At 40.7% G+C, this 17785-nt stretch overlaps 1 protein-coding gene across 1 annotated transcript in view; it reads left to right on the top strand.

Moving 5' to 3' along the window:
* LOC115209628 (peflin) overlaps window positions 1-17785 on the top strand; it is a 42824-nt gene that overhangs the window by 15698 nt on the left and 9341 nt on the right. The window contains exon 2 of the mRNA XM_029778078.2: window positions 17308-17485. Coding sequence (XP_029633938.1) covers window positions 17308-17485 — 178 coding nt within the window. The remainder of the gene's footprint in view (window positions 1-17307; window positions 17486-17785) is intronic.

Below are 17785 nucleotides of genomic sequence, written 5' to 3'. Positions count from 1 at the left end.
TAAAATATCAAAGGGAACAGGAATGATGTAATCAACTTCCTTGACACATTCCTGTTCCTGCTACGAGAAGGAATGCACTGCCCCTTAAAACAGAAACGGCTGTAAGCTGATGGAGTCAATTACATCTTTTCAGTTCTCCTCTCATTCAATTAATTCATATATATCACATGATTGACCAGACTATGAGATGTTGTTATACATCACTGGTCACAATGCACTTGAAATTGTTTTGTTTTTTTAGCTATGAAATGATGCCACCTGACTGGCTAGGTAGGCAGGCAGGCCAGTATTCGCCCTGATTGGTTAAAAGGCCAGTCTGTCACAGAGTCACTCATTTACAGCTGAGTGAACTGGAGCAACATGAAATGAAGTGTCTTGCTCAAGAACACAACATGCTGCCCAGTTTGAGAATTGACTCCATGATCTAGTGATTGTGAGTGCAACACCCGAACCACTAGGCCATGTGCCTACACTCACATGTTGGCTTTATGCTAGAAGAGAAAGGGCCTGAACAGGTTTCATGCTGTAGAGGAGTTAGATGGCTACTCATATTCTTTTCTACTCTAGGCACAAGGCGCGAAATTTTTAGGGAACGTAGTGGGGGGGGGGAGCAGTCAATTAGATCGACCCAAGTATGCAACTGGTACTTAATTTATCAACTCCGAAAGGATAAGTCTACCTCGGCGGAATTTGAACTCAGAATGCTAGTGTTTCTGCCAGCTTGATGCCTTAATGGCTACTTGTATTATAGAAGAAAGCATAGAAGTACCAGAGGTGGTGCTGGAAGGAGAGCTAAAATAGAGGCCTTGACATGATAGCATTCATTCAGTCCATGCTGTGAAGTAGTTAATAAAGAAGAGGGCATCCAGTTCTAAAAACCAATGCCTTAAAAATGCATGTTTTATGCAATAACAGGTTTTGGCATTGCTTTATGTTTTTCTGTATCGTATATAATAATAATAATAAAAATAATAAAAATAATGAAATTATTGTGTATAGTGCTCAGGTGATATATGTACAGTACATAGAATTATGTTCAAAAGTAAGGAAATTGAACAGTGTATGAGTCATGATAATTATGTGTGTATGTGTATGGAGGTGGGTGGATATCAGGTGTAGTGTAGGATGCATGGAAGTTTTAAAGGATGCAATGTCTTGGCAACTAACTACTGATGCAGGTGATTTGTTCCATGCTTCAGCAACTCTGAGTGTGAAAAGAATGTTTCTGAATGTGATGGGAGCTGTGCTGTTTTCTAAGACACGGCAACAAAACTGTCCGGCCATGACCGTACAGAAAATTGGTTGCAAAACAATGATGATGACAATAAACTTCACTGTTTTAATGATCCCGCTGTTACAGCTTTCTAAATCAGTGTAAGTGGTGTTTAGTAGATACTGTTAGTTATGGACTAACTGGCCGTGTGAAAAGTCCATGGTTTAGTTGGAAACAACCACTAAGCATTACGAACCAATACAGTATTTTAAATGTTTTGTTTATAAGTTACTAGCAGTATCGCCCGGCGTTGCTCGGGTTTGTAAGGGAAATAACTATATAAGCATTTTTAGAGAGTTATAGCCAAAAAATGCATTAAAAATGGAAAAAAAATGATGGTAAATTTTTTTTTTAAATCGTTGACTCATCATAGACATTTTTAGAGAGTTACTTCCCTTATATAATAGCGAAAAAATGCATTAAAATGGAAAAAGATAATGGTAAATTTTTTTTAAATCGTAGACTCATCGTAGACATGCGCTAATACCCAGAAGGGCTCGATATGAATCACGACTGCACCGCAAAATGTGGGAGTAGTTAGGAATCTAAATCGTAGGAGACAGACATACAACTTCTCTTTTATATATAAAGATATGACATACTCTTTTACTTGTTTCAGTCATGTGACTGTGGCCATGCTGGAGCACCGTCTTTAGTCAAGCAAATTGACCTCAGGACTTATTCTTTGTAAGCCTAGTACTTATTCTATCGGTCTCTTTTGCTGAAACACTAAGTTATGGGGATGTAAACACACCACCATTGGTTGTCAAGCGATGTTGGGGGACAAACACAGACACAAACATATATATACACACACACACACACACACTACACACACTCACACACACATATAGATATATATACATATATACGACGGGCTTCTTTCAGTTTCTGCCTACCAAATCCACTCACAGGGCTTTGGTCAGCCCGAGGCTATAGTAGAAGGCACTTGCCCAAGGTGCCATGCACTGGGAATGAACCTGGAACCATGTGGTTGGTAAGCAAGCTACTTACAACACAACCACTTTTGCACCTATTTATTTATTTATTTATATATTTATTTCTTTATTACCCACAGTGGGCTAAACATAGGAGGGAAAAACAAGACAGACAAAGGGATTAAGTCAATTACATCGACCCCAGTGCGTAACTGGTACTTATTTAATTGACCCCGAAAGGATGAAAGGCAAAGTCGACTTCAGAGGAATTGCAACTCAGAACGTAATGGCAGACGAAATACAGCTAAGCATTTTGCCCAGCATGCTAACGATTCTGCCAGCTTGCTGCCCTAAAGTTATTTGACATATTGCCTTATAAGGCTTTTTTCACTTAAAATCTTGTATAAAATAATGCGATTTATGCCTGAGCAAATATGGCTTCCTGAGAGCCCTTAAAACGAAGTGTTTGCAACCCACCAAAAGAAATCAAATTAAACAAATGTGTGGTAAGCAGCTTGCTTATGAACCACATGGTTCCGGGTTCAGTCCCACTGCATGTGTCTTGGGCAAGTGTCTTCTATAGCCTCGGGCCGACCAAAGCCTTGTGAGAGGATTTGGTAGACAGAAACTGAAAGAAGCCTGTTGTATATATGTATATATATATGTGTGTGTGTGTGTATGTTTGTTCCCCCAACATCACTTGACAACCGATGCTGGTGTGATTATGTCCCTGTAACTTAGCGGTTCGGCAAAAGAGACAGATAGAATAAGTACTAGGCTTACAAAGAATAAGTCCTGGGGTCGATTTGCTCGACTAAAAGTGGTGCTCCAGCATGGCCACAGTCAAAATGACTGAAACAAGTAAAAGACTGAAATGGTGTATTTTCCTCGTTTATAACTTGTGGATAAACAATATTCTTTTGTTAAAGTATGTCTTTGTTTAGTTTCCACTCATCCGCATGCTAATGATGTGTGCACATGTACATACATTGCCACTCTCACATACACACACAAAGACACAGCTAATTGTTGTCTGTGTGTCATAGGTGGAGGCACGGCTGTATAGTTGAGAAGTTTGCTTCCCAAGCCCATGATTTCAGTGTCAGTCCCACACCATGGCACCTGGGACAAGGGTTTTCTGCTAAGCCCTGGGGTTGACCAAAGCCTTGTGAGTGGATTTGGTAGACAGAAACAGGAGGTCTGTCGTGTGTGTGTGTGTTTATACCTCATCTTGACTTTGCATAATTGTTGCAAAATGATTGTCATTGTCATACAGTGTCATTCATTTTGAATTTTCTGTGTGAAACACGTTTGGCCAGGAGTAAATATTACCTTTCTTAGAAACAGGGGAGGGTTAGCAAGAGAAAGGGCATCTGGTCATAGAAAATCTGCCTCAGTATATTCCATCTGACTGAGGTGGTGAGCTGGCAAAAACGTTAGCAGGCCGGGCGAAATGCGTAGCTGTATTTCGTTTGGTGCTATATTCTGAGTTCAAATTCCGCCGAGGTCGACTTTGCTTTCATACTTTCGGGGTTGATAAATTAAGTACCAGTAACGCACTGGGGTCGATGTAATTGACTTAATCCCTTTGTCTCTCCTTGTTTGTCCCCTCTGTGTTTAGCCCCTTGTGGGTAGTAAAGAAATAGGTATTTCATCTGTTGTTACGTTCCGAGTTCAAATTCTGCCGAGGTCGACTTTGCTTTCATACTTTCGGGGTCGATAAATTAAGTACCAGTAATGCACTGGGTCGATGTTATCGACTTAATTCCTTTGTCTGTCCTTGTTTGTCCCCTCTGTGTTTAGCCCCTTGTGGGTAGTAAAGAAATATATATTCCATCTGACCCATGTAAGTACAGACAAGTGGACATTACAAAATGCACGTGATGATGTGCATATGTGTACACCAGTAGTGTTTGTATGTGTGTGTGCATGCGTTAGTAGCATTCATTTGACTCCCTCCCTCTTCTGCTCTCTCTCCCACTCTTTCTCTCTCTCGTGCATAAACTATTACCACCCCCTTTCCACAGTGTGACAGGCTGTTTATACAACAGGAATTTTCCATTAGCATTTTTAATCCAATAAACTGATGCTGAATGAATAGTTTATGAAAATGTTAAGTTTTCTCTCTCTGCTGACATTAAGCCTATTTCATTGGCAAACGCTGCAGCTCGTGTAAACGTGCTAAATAATGACATCATTACACTTCAGTCCATTATCAATAAACGTATCATAAACAGAACAGATAACTCGTGGAATCTTTGAACCTTTAATTGTCCTTCAGAATCACACCATACTCTTGCGTTGGCTGAATTTCCTGATAGCATTTAAAAATTTTTTTGATTGTACTTTTGTTTTTGTTTCACTTTATAAATACTTATAAAAAAATATCTCTGTTATTTGTGTTCTGTATTGTATTTTTAATAATTTTCAAGTGGTCCCCGGAAGTCCTGCTTATGTCCTCTATCGCTTACATAGACAAACGAACAGATGGTAGCAGCTACTTGCAGTATTTGTTCTACTTGGTCTGCATGTGTATCCAGTTTCAAGCTGGCCTCCACACTCTGGTCTATTTTGTGGTTGGTTTAATGGAATGCTACAATGTTATCGTCAAAACATGCTGTGTCTCTCTTTTCAGGTTTTATCTTGACTGACACACATGTATATATGTGTCATCATCATCATCGTTTAACGTCTGTCTTCCATGCTAGCATGGGTTGGACAGTTCGACCGGGGCCTGGGAAGCCAGAGGCTGCACCAGGCTCCAGTCTGGTCTTGCAGTGTTTCTACAGCTGGATGCCCTTCCTAATGCCAACCACTCCATGAGTATTGTGGGTGCTTTTTATGTGCCACCGGCACAGGTGCCAGGCGAGGCTGGCAACGGCCGTGGTCGGATTGGTGCATTTTACGTGCCACTGGCACAGGTGCAAGGCGAGGCTAACAACGGCCATGATTGGTTGGTGCTTTTTACATACATACACACACGCACGCACACAATGTATCTATAATCGTTAGTCTGACAAAATAAGGTTTATTGTTTGCCTATGGTAGACTAATGATTATAGATTAAGTGTTCGTTCTCTCTCAGACTTATATTTGTTTCTTTGTTTTGTTTTTTTTTTGTTATTCTAAGTGGTTGCACATTGATTCTTTTCAACTTGTCTCATATCATGATGATAGCAGCTTCTTCTTGTCTAAAGATAATGAGAAAGAGCAGCACACCTTCAAGCTCTTATGTAGACCAATCCTTGATGCTACCAAGCTTTTCTTCATGTTTGTGCTTTATAGTTTTAAAAGGACAATTGGCAAATGCAATCCAATCCTCCTCTTTAGTCTTGGAGGTCTGACCACAGTGGCTCAAAGGTCTAAGACAACTGCAGTGCCCAGCAGGCTGCTTAGGTTTTACATTGGAGCAATTTGCCATAACAGGGCTGGAGGAATGTCAGAGTGGGCACCGGGACTCTTTGATTTACAGTTGACGTTGACTCTCCTACCCTTTTCTTTACCCAAGGCACTCACGACATAATGAAGATTTGTGTCTGGAGTTTCTTCCATAACATGTTAATTAGACCATAACCGAGACCATTTTAAATGCTACTACTTTGGATCAGAGTAGATCTGGGAGCAATCGTTGTTGAGAGGTGGTTCCATGCTCTTCAAAACCCTGGAACTACTCAACCAAAGCCTCACTACCAAATGAAGTTTCAAGTTACACCTTGGATAGGAATCTGCATATATAGTATATTTGGGATAAATTTGATGATTTTTTTTTTAATACTCTTTACTCTTTTACTTGTTTCAGTCAGTTGACTGCGGCCATGCTGGAGCATCGCCTTTAATCGAGCAACTCGACCCCGGGACTTATTCTTTTTGTAAGCCCAGTACTTATTCTATCGGTCTCTTTTGCCGAACCGCTAAGTAACGGGGACATAAACACACCAGCATCAGTTGTCAAGCAATGCTAGGGGGACAAACACACATTTATATATATATATATTATATATATATATATATATATATATATATATATACATATATATGATAGGCTTCTTTCAGTTTCCGTCTACCAAATCCACTCACAAGGCATTGGTCGGCCCAAGGCTATAGTAGAAGACACTTGCCCAAGGTGCCACGCAGTGGGACTCAACCCGGAACCATGTGGTTGGTTAGCAAGCTACTTACCACACAGCCACTCCTACGCCTATGTCTCCTTTTATTCAGGAACAGCTTGTTGTATTGGTTGAACAGTCAATGGTGTTGGAGAGCATAGAGATTAAAGTTGTAGTTGAGAGAAAGTTAGCTGACATGGAGGACTGGAAGCCATTTGAATGTTGGAAAGGAGTTACCTGTATCATGAGGATGGATTTGTAGTGGGTATGAAAATGCTGACATCATAACTGCCGCTCAATGCCCTGTGGTCACTAAAGGCTGTAAGATGTGACGTGGACAGCTTCAATGGAGACTATGAAGCCGTGACCAGCAGGAAGGGACACAGCAGGCATCTGACTGCATCCATATGCTGGACTTTATCCAGCAACTGCAGGATAAGGTGAATGAAAATTCAAGTAAGGGGCTTTGGCAAGAAATATGGGTTTTGGAGTTGCCACCATGAAGCTGGTACTGAATGAGGACCTTACCACTTGTACAGGAGGTGCAAGGAACAAATTCTGATAACCAAGGCCAATGAGGACCATTTGACAGAACAACAAGCGGCTTGCCTACAATCCATGTGATGTCCCATGTATTAGCAAAACCATGGTCTTTGGGTGCGTCTCCAGTGGATGACATCATGCTGCCCTGCATCTTTGAACAGGGCAGCCTTGGGCTCAATTCAGATGGCAACGTGAAGCTGCTGGAGACTGTGGTCAAACCCATGCAAGTATGGAAAACTGGACATTAAGATGATGATGATGATGATGACAGTTTCCTTGTTTAGTCCACAAAGTGATGCACATAGACATCTACAGCCATGTTGAATTTCATATGAAAACCAGTCCTTATCCAAGTTCATAGAATGGTGCTGGGTAATGAATTGAACTCCATTGAAACAGAAATATTAGACATCCTGTGGACATTGAGGAACCATTACTTCATCCATGAAATACTCGAGCTTCAACAGCCAGAGTCATCTCTGTGTTTGCATCTCCATTTTATGGTGGATTTTTTCTTGATCCAGTTGATGGTTTCTGATCTTATATGCTTAAGTCATCCATAACAGACATGAGGGTGTGTCTTCCACTGTGCATTTGTAATGGTGTTAATGCTAGTTGTTACCCACTGTCAGGGGCTGAATAAATCTGAATCGGTCTACATCTCTGTCTAGCACAGAGAATCTATCCCTGTAGGCTTCCTTGATGATGGCCACAAAACTAAAATATTCTCTCAATGTTCTCTCTGAATATTTCAGTTGGGAGTTGCTTCTTCATAGCATTGTATAATATTCACCATTTTTTGATAATTTCACAGACTTTGCTATGCCAGGATCTCTACCCTGTCTGTCTCTCAACACTCTCAGCTGAACTGACACCCACCCTTGTTCGTGTCTTTCTCATGAGTGTTGAGATGTATGGCAGAGATCGTGGATTATCGAGGAAACCCAGGTATTAGAGTCTCACTGAACAATCTCTGTAAGATGGCCTTTAGGAATGTTAGACACAGTAGACATAGGCCTCCTTGATCAATCATTTGACAACAGCTGATTGATTTATTGATAACCACACTTTGTGAGCAGCTGTACAGTTATGGCGCCTGCTTCTCAACTGTGTGGTCTTGGTTTCAGTCCCTCTCTATGGCATCTTGGGCAAGTGTTTTCTACAACAGCCACAGGCTGGTCAAAGCCTTGTGAGTGCATTTGGCAGATGGAAACTGAAAGAAGCCTGTTCGTGTGTGTGTGTGTGTGTGTGTACTCTTATCTAGACTATCATGTGATGGTTGTAAATTAGCATCATCGTCATCCAAGCAGTTTGTTGCTTTCTAATTTTCCATGGAAACTGTTCATGGGAAAGTATTAATTTGCTTGGGAACAAGTTAAGGTTGGCAACAGCAAGGGCATCCAACTGTAGAAAATGTGCCTCAACAAATTCTCTCTGATCCGTGCAGGCATGGAAAAATGGACATTAAATGTATGAGTGATGCTTGTTAACCGTTGTGGTTTTTGGTGTTTTTGCATAGACATACTTACTTTTACTTTTTTACTTGTTTCAGTCATTTGATTGCGGCCATGCTGGAGCACCGCCTTTAGTTGAGCAAATCGACCCCGGGACTTATTCTTTGTGAGCCCAGTACTTATTCTATTGGTCTCTTTTTGCCGAACCACTAAGTGACGGGGACATAAACACACCAGCATCGGTTGTCAAGCAATGTTGGAGGGACAAACACAGACACACAAACATACACGCACACACACATATATATATATACATATATATGACGGGCTTCTTTCAGTTTCCGTCTACCAAATCCACTCACAAGGCTTTGGTCGGCCCAAGGCTATAGTAGAAGACACTTGCCCAAGGTGCCACGCAGTGGGACTGAACCCAGAACCATGTGGTTGGTAAGCAAGGTACTTACCACACAGCCACTCCTGCACCTGTTGGTATTTATAGCGAATGTGCAACAGGAAGTTGTGCTATTTCTGCCATTTCAGTACTGTCTGAAGATGAAAGAGCAAGAGATGGACTTCATCTATTGATAGCTTATCAAAATGTCATTGATTATTGATAAAATCGAATAAAGTGCTTATGCAAATGTTTTTAGAAAGTAAACAACATTTATTGGTCATTGAGGGCATTTGATATTGTTCATTTTGGTAATGTTTTCTTCATACTGTGACACTTGAGAAAAAAATGGCTCAACCATTTCATTACTATATTTCTGTTGAGATGTTCTGTGTTTCTTTCAATTAATTTTAAATATAGCAAAGAATTTAGTAAAATAACTTAGTTATCATTCAGTTAGTGTTAGGAACATAAATTGGGACTAAGGTTTGGTGGAAGATTTTAAGTCAAAACTTATGGAAACAAGACATTTGTACTACAGAGCCAGAGGTGGGTTCAGCCAGGTTGGTATCAAAAGGGTTAAAAATATCATGGAGACTTTAACTATTTTGCTACCATATTTCTTTTGAGATGCTCTGTTTCTTTCAATTAATTTTAAATATAACAAAGAATTTAGTAAAATAACTTAGTTATCATTAAGCTAGTGTTGGGAACATAAATTGTGACTAAGGTTTGCTGGAAGATTTTAATTCAGAACTTAGAAAAATAAGACATTTGTACGACGGGGCTGGAGGTGGTTTTAGCCAGGTTGGTATCAAAAGGAGTAAATGGAGTTGACCCTTCTGGTGTCATATTTCTGTTGAAATACACTGCCTTCATTTCAGTCAATTTTGAAAATGATCTTTATATTTTTGTCTTTTATTTGTTTCAGTCATTAGACTGTGGCCATGCTGGGGCAGCCTGGCTGGAGGAATTTTAATCAAGTGAATTGACCCCCACCCCACCAATGCATATTTTCTTTTTAAGCCTGATATTTATTTTATTAGTGTATTTTGCTGAACCACTAAGTTATACACACTAACAACAGTCGTCAACTGGTTGTGGGACACAAATACACACACACACACGTCTGTTTCTTATTTCTTTACTGCCCACAAGGGGCTAAACACAGAAGGGACAAACAAGGACAGACAAAGGGATTAAGTCGATTATATCGACCCCAGTGCGTAACTGGTACTTAATTTATTGACCCCGAAAGGATGAAAAGCAAAGTTGACCTCGGCAGAATTTGAACTCAGAACGTAAAGACAGACGAAATACCAGTTTCTTTATTACCCACAAACAAGGACAGACACATGAATTGTCGATTACATCGACCCCAGTGCTGCTGGCATGTAAAAATCACCCACTACACTCTCGGAATGGTTGGCATTAGGAAGGGCATCCAACTGTAGAAACTCTGCCAGATCAAGATTGAAGCCTGGTGCAGCCTCCTGGCTCTCCAGACCTCAGTCAAACCATCCAACCCATGCCAGCATGGAAAATGGACGTTAAACGATGATGATGATGATGGTGGTGGTGGCAGTAGCAGTGAGCTGGCAGAATTGTATTGTTTGCACATCAGGTAAAATGCTTAGCAGCATTTCATCTGTCTTTTATGTTCTGAGTTCAAATTCCACCAAGGTCAACTTTGCCTTTCATTCTTTCAAGGTTGATAAAATAAGTACTGGTCAAACAGTGATGTCGATGTAGTTGACTAGCCATCTCCCTCAAAATTTCAGGCCATGAGCCTATAATAGAGAGGATTACCAAGCTGGTGTTTGGAACATAAATTTGCATGGGATTTTCATAGAAGGTTTCATTTGAAACCCTTTAAAATTGAGTCCCCCTTTGGTCATGACTGACTGTGGGATTGCACTTAAAAAGTTACCCTCCCAGGCACAAGTCTGGGCAAGGTTGTTTATGGAAGACCAGCAGTCGCCCATGCATACCAGCCTCCCCTCTCCACGCCACCAGTGTTATCCAAGGGAAAGGTAACAGCCGATACAGCTTGGCACCAGTGATGTTGCAACTCATTTCTACAGCTGAGTGAACTGGAGCAATGTGAAATAAAGTGTCTTGCTCAAGAACACAACATGCAGCCCAGTCCAGGATTCGAACTCACAACCTCACGATCATAAGCTTGATGCTCTAACCACTGAGCCATGCACCTTCACTCCTTTAAAATAGGAAGTTTGTATTATGGAACCAAGGGCAGTTTCAGGCATGTTGGTGTCAAAAGGGTGGGCATGGAAGGAGCTAAGAAAAGGCCATGAGGGCATTCTGAAGCCCTGTTTTCAGTGAAGTGGCACTAATAATAAACATAAAGTGCAGACCTGGATGTGTGGTTAAGAAGTTTGCCTCCCAACCACCTGGTTTTGGGTTCAGTCCCACTGTGTGACACCTTTGCCAAGTGCTCCTTGTGAGGGGATTTGTTTGATGGAAACTGAAAGAAGCCTATTTTATATTTATGTATCATCATCATCGTTTAACGTCTGCTTTCCATGCTAGCATGGGTTGGTCGATTTGACTGAGGTCTGGCGAACCAGATGGCTGCACCAGGCTTCAATCTGATCTGGCAGTGTTTCTACAGCTGGTTGCCCTTCCTAATGCCAACCACTCTGAGAGTGTAGTGGGTGCTTTTACGTGCCACTGGCACAAGGGCCAGTCATGCGGTAGTGGCAATGGCCATGCTCAAATGGTGGTTTTACGTGTCACCTGCACAGGAGCCAGTCTAGCGGCACTGGCAACACCCTTGCTCGAATGTTGTTTTTCATGTACCATGGGCATGAGTGCCAGTAAGGCGACACTGGTAACAATCATGCCCAAATGGTGCTTTTTACATGCAACCAAATCAAACTGTTTTACATATAATATATAAATATTCTTTTCTACTGTAGGCACAAAGCCCAAAATTTTTGAGGAGGGGGCCAGTTGATTAGATTCACCCCAGTAGGCAACTGGTACTTAATTTATCGACCCTGAAAATATGAAAGGCAAAGTCGACCTCGGCGGATAATATATATATATATACTAGCAGTATCGCCCGGCGTTGCTCAGGTTTTTAAGGGAAATAGCTATATAAGCATTTTTAGAGAGTTATAGCCAAAAAATAGCATAAAAATGCTTTAAAAATGGGAAAAAAATGATGGTAAATTTTTTTTTAAATCGTTGACTCATCGTAGACATTTTTAGAGAGTTACTTCCCTTATATAATAGCAAAATGCATTAAAATGGAAAAAAATTATGGTAAATTTTTTTTTAAATCGTTGACTCATCGTAGACATTTTTAGAGAGTTACTTCCCTTATATAATAGCGAAAAAATGCATTAAAATGGAAAAAAATGATGGTAAATTTTTTTTTAAATCGTTGACTCACTGTAGACACGCGCTAATACCCAGAAGGGCTCGATATGAATCACGACTATAAGATACCTGGTTTTGGTTAAACTGCACCGCAAAATGTGGGAGTAGTTAGGAATCTAAATCGTAGGAGACAGACAGCACACAACCTCTCTTTTATATATATATATGATGTATGTGTGGCATCACGTGTTTGTTGTAAATGGCTGTCGTTCATTTCCAATATCGGTCACGGGGAAATGTATACTTGCTTGGAAATAGTTTGGGATTGACTATAGGAAGCACGTCCAGTTGTAGAAAATCTGCAACAAATTCCATCCAAGCATGGAGAAATGGATTTTAAAACAATGATGATGATGAACCAGATATTATCCGGTTTAATCTATTTTAAGTCTCTCCCTCCTCTCTGTCATTCTCATAACGACACAATTCCATTGCTATGCTGAATGTTTTCCTGTTGGAGGCTTGAGAGTCCACTTGTAAACAGGAATTTGGGACATCTGTGTCTCTGAAATCTGCCTGGTAATTGTAGTTTATAAGCTAGCTTATACGCATAGGAGTGGCTGTGTGGTAAGTAGCTTGCTTACGAATCACATGGTTCTGGGTTCAGTCCCACTGCGTGGCACCTGGGCAAGTGTCTTATACTATAGCCTCGGACCAACCAAAGCCTTGTGAGTGGATTTGGTAGATGGAAACTGAAAGAAGCCCGTTGTATATATGTATATATTTGTATGTAATGCAGAGCTGGAGCACTCAGTCTCACCATTTGATATTAGCATTACATGTTCTTGAGGAGACCTATTCAGTCAAGTTTGTCAAAACCAACATCAAAATAAAAAATCAAATGGAAATTGTAGTTCAGATACCCGTGGCGGTGACACGTAAAAAGCACAGTCCGAATGTGTCGGTGACACGTAAAAGCACCAACCGATCGTGACTGTTTGCCAGCCTTGCCTGGCCCCTGTGCCGGTGGCACGTAAAAAGCACCCACTACACTTGCGGAGTGGTTGGCATTAGGAAGGGCATCCAGCTGTAGAAACACTGCCAGATCAGACTGGAGCCTGGTGCAGCCTCCTGGCTTCTCAGACCCCGGTTGAATCGTCCAACCCATGCTAGCATGGAAATCCAACCTCTTGAGGATAATAACTCTGTATGACTGGGGGTCGTTACAGTACCAGATAGAAACATTTTATCGATGACTTCGGAATATAAGAATATCTGTCAGAGCGACAGCCGTTGTCAAACGACAAATACAGCAGTGGCAAAAGACCACTTTACAACACATGCATATACATAGCAATAGCAACAGTGATTCAACGGCTGAGAGTTCTGTGTGTTGGCACTTGTCAAACCTTTCCTGTTTACATACATTCATACAGTGTGTGTGTACTGTTGTCTTAACGTCACACGATGCTTGTAAATGAGTGTCACCATCAAACAAGCAATGTTTTCATTTCCTGTCTTCGGTGGAAAACATGTCTGGCAGTGGGAAAATATTACCTTTTTTTTGTTAAACAGGTGGAGGCTGGTGACAGGAAACGCATCCGACTGTCGGAAACCTGCCTTAACAAATTCCATTGAAACCATGCAAGCATGGAAAAGTGGACATAGAGCCATGTTGATGTAATTTTTGCTCATCATTTGCCAGATGATTTTATAAAAATAGATTGTCAAGTGAAAAATAAAAAAATAAAAAAACTACACATCCGTCTAGACGTAGGAGTGGCTGTGGTAAGTAGCTTGTTTACCAACCACATGGTTCCGGGTTCAGTCCCACTGCGTGGCACCTTGGGCAAGTGTCTTCTACTATAGCCTCGGGCCGACCAAAGCCTTGTGAGTGGATTTGGTAGACGGAAACTGAAAGAAGCCCGTTGTATATATGTATATATGTGTATGTATATATTTGTATGTAATGCAGAGCTGGAGCACTCAGTCTCACCATTTGATATTAGCATTACATGTTCTTGAGGAGACCTATTGAGTCAAGTTTGTCAACACCAGCATCAAAATAAAAATCAAATGGAAATTGTAGTTCAGATGCCCGTGGCGGTGACACGTAAAAAGCATAGTCCGAACGTGTCGGTGACACATAAAAGCACCATCCAATCGTGGCAGTTTGCCATCCTCCTCTGGCCCCTGTGCCGGTGGCACGTAAAAAGCACCCACTACACTCACGGAGTGGTTGGCGTTAGGAAGGGTATCCAGCTGCAAAAACACTGCCAGATCAGACTGGAGCCTGGTGCAGCCTCCTAGGTTTCTCAGACCCTGGTCGAACCGTCCAACCCATGCTAGCATGGAAATCCAACCTCTTGAGGATAATAACTCTGTATGACTGGGGGTCGTTACAGTACCAGATAGAAACATTTTATCGATGACTTCAGAATATAAGAATATCTGTCAGTGACAGCCGTTGTCAAACGACAAATACAGCAGTGGCAAAAGACCACTTTACAACACATGCATACATAGCAATAGCAACAGTGATTCAACCGCTGAGAGTTCTGTGTGTTGGCACTTGTTAAACCTTTCCTGTTTACATACATTCATACAGTGTGTGTGTACTGTTGTCTTAACGTCACACGATGCTTGTAAATGAGTGTCACCATCAAACAAGCAATGTTTTCATTTCCTGTCTTCGGTGGAAAACATGTCTGGCAGTGGGAAAATATTACCTTTTTTTTGTTAAACAGGTGGAGGCTGGTTACAGGAAAGCATCCTACTGTTGAAACCTGCCTTAACAAATTCCATTGAAACCATGCAAGCATGGAAAAGTGGACATTAAGCCATGTTGATGTAATTTTTACTCATCATTTACCAGATGATTTTATAAAAATAGATTGTCAAGTGAAAAAGAAAAAGAAAAAAAAAACTACACATCAGTCTAGACGTAGGAGTGGCTATGTGGTAAGTAGCTTGTTTACCAACCACATGGTTCCGGGTTCAGTCCCACTACGTGGCACCTTGGGCAAGTGTTTTCTACTATAGCTTCGGGCCGACCAAAGCCTTGTGAGTGGATTTGGTAGACGGAAACTGAAAGAAGCCCATCATATATATATGTGTGTGTGTGTGTATTTGTGTGTCTATGTTTGTCCCCCCACTATTACTTGACAACTGATACTGGTGTGTTTACATCACCGTAACTCAGCGGTTCGGCAAAAGAGACCGATAGACTAAGTCCTGGGGTCGATTTGCTCGACTAAAGGTGGTGCTCCAGCATGACCACGGTCAAATGACTGAAACAAGTAAAAGAGTAGAAGAGAGTCTGGATGGACTGGGTGAATGTGAGGGAAATGAGTTGTAGTGGTTTTTCCATGGTTTTTAGCTTCATAAAAGTTATCAGTATCTAAATGTCATTCCCCGACTCATTATCTCTCTTCAATAATTAAACAGTAATTATTGTTTTGTTGTTCTGTTAGACGATCTGTTTCTTTTAATGATAGTTATTTGTATGAATTGCTGCTTAGAGCAACGTTGATAATTGCTGTACACATTGCTTGCTATCAGTCATTTAACAATAAACCTTAACGACCTCATCCACAGTTTATCATTTTGCTCACACTCAGTGACTGAGGCTTACACAATCAATAACACTTTTCACCTGGTAATGCAACAGTTTATCTTTTCTCCACATGAAGCACTGCCTTTAGTCAAACAAAAATATCCCAGGACTTATTCTTTGTAAGCTTGGTACTTATTCTATCTGCCCCTTTTGCCAAACCGCTAAGTCACAGGGACGTAGACACCAACGTCGGTTGTCATGTGATGGTTGGGGTTGGGGACAAACACTGATGCATAAATACACACACACACACACACACACACACATATACAATGGGCTTGTTTTAGTTTCCGTCTACCAAATCCACTCACAAGGCTTTGGTTGGCCCAAGGCTATAGTAGAAGACACTTGCCCAAAGTGCCATGCAGTGGGACTGAACCCGGAACTATGTGGTTGGTAAACAAGCTACTTACCACACAGCCACTCCTACACCTATGTATATATATATATATATATTTATTACCAAATCCACTCACAAGGCTTTGGTAGCCCGAGGCTATAGTAGAAGACACTTTCCCAAGGAGCCATGCAGTTGGACTGAACCCAGAACCATGTGGATGGGAAGCAAGCTTCTTACCACACAGCCACTCCTGTTCCTATTTCTGCACAATGTTAGTAAATAATGGGTGTAGTTGCTTTAAATCCCACAAGCAGTAATGGAAATTGCTTACTAGTCGGTATCCTAGTTCCAACTAGTTCTGTTTTATGGTTTGGTTGCTACCATTAGAAAAATATCATTTGCTATAAGACAGAGCAGTCTTAGCTGTATTGTAGGGTCCTGAGAAAATCAAAGCACTGGGCCCTCTTGTATTTATTTATTTATTGCTTGCTTACCTGCTTATGACAGCCAATCAAAGGTGATGACAGCATTGAGCTGAGACATTCCGCCTCCTCCACCTGCAACACACTGTTTCTCATGGGAGCTGACATGGCTGACGATAGAGAATGGGAAGATCCTGTGGCATTGAGAGCAAAGCATACATAGGTCAGAATTGGGCCTCTACACCCATGAGGCCTTTGGGTAACAGCCTGGTGTTCCCATACCTTAAGATGGCACTGCTATAAGATGCTTGCTCCAATCTCTTTTACAATTATATTTAAAATAATTTTAAGAACTATAATCCATTTTAGTAAATGTATATTTTAAAATTTAAAAAGAAAAACAAAAATGAATTCTTTTAAATCCTTTTGTGACCATATTTCTCTTAACCCTTTAGCTTTCAGATTATTCTGTCAACTGTAATGCTTATTTGTTCACATTGTTTTGAATTAACCATAAATGATCTGTTATCTTTGAAATTTCTGATGTGATTATCTTTAGAATGGCATTGTAGGGCAGGTGTGAGAGGCTGGATATGGCTGGTTTTAATGATAAAGGCTTAAATTACACTGCCTTTGTTTTGATTAATTTTGAAATTAAAAAAGATTCTAGTGAAATTACTTTGTCATTATTTATCTGGTGTGTGAAACATAAACTAGCGTAATTTTGCCAAAGTTTTAATTTAAAACACTTTAAAAACTGAAGTTTGTATTGTTTGACCAAGAGTGGCATTGAAAGGATTTAAATAAGTTCTGATAATGGTTTTCAATTTCTGAATAACAAATTTTGTATTTAATGTTTTGTCTTTTTTTTTCATGTAGAATCCTCCGTTGGATTTATACAGTAATCCAAACATGGCTCACCAGCAGTACATTCAGATGCCTGGTCAAGTCCCACAAATGCCACAGTATACTCAGTTCCAACCAATGCCAGGCCAGTCACCATATGGCCAGCCACCCTATGGATATGCGGTCCCGCAAGGGTTTCCTCCTACTCAACGTAAGACGGTTGTTTTTTATTTTTAATTCTTTTGTTCCAAGAATATCTGATTAGTACAGTTAGCTTTACAAGTAAAAAAAAAATAATAAATTGTATAAAATTAAGAAAGTATTTGTTTAATGAAATATTTCTTGTTGCTCATTACAGTTAAGTAATTAATTACATCATAAAAATTTGAATTGAAAATCTGCTCATGTTTCCCTGATACTCTTCTAACTTTATCAGTCCTCCCTCCTCCTCCTCCCATTTCCTCCTCCTCCCCTTCCCCTCCTCTTCCTCCGTCCCTTCCCCTCCTCTTCC

The sequence above is a fragment of the Octopus sinensis genome, linkage group LG3 (genome assembly GCF_006345805.1).
Source record: "Octopus sinensis linkage group LG3, ASM634580v1, whole genome shotgun sequence".
Classification (NCBI taxonomy): Eukaryota; Metazoa; Mollusca; class Cephalopoda; order Octopoda; family Octopodidae; genus Octopus; species Octopus sinensis.
This window is presented reverse-complemented; position numbering and strand designations above follow the sequence as displayed.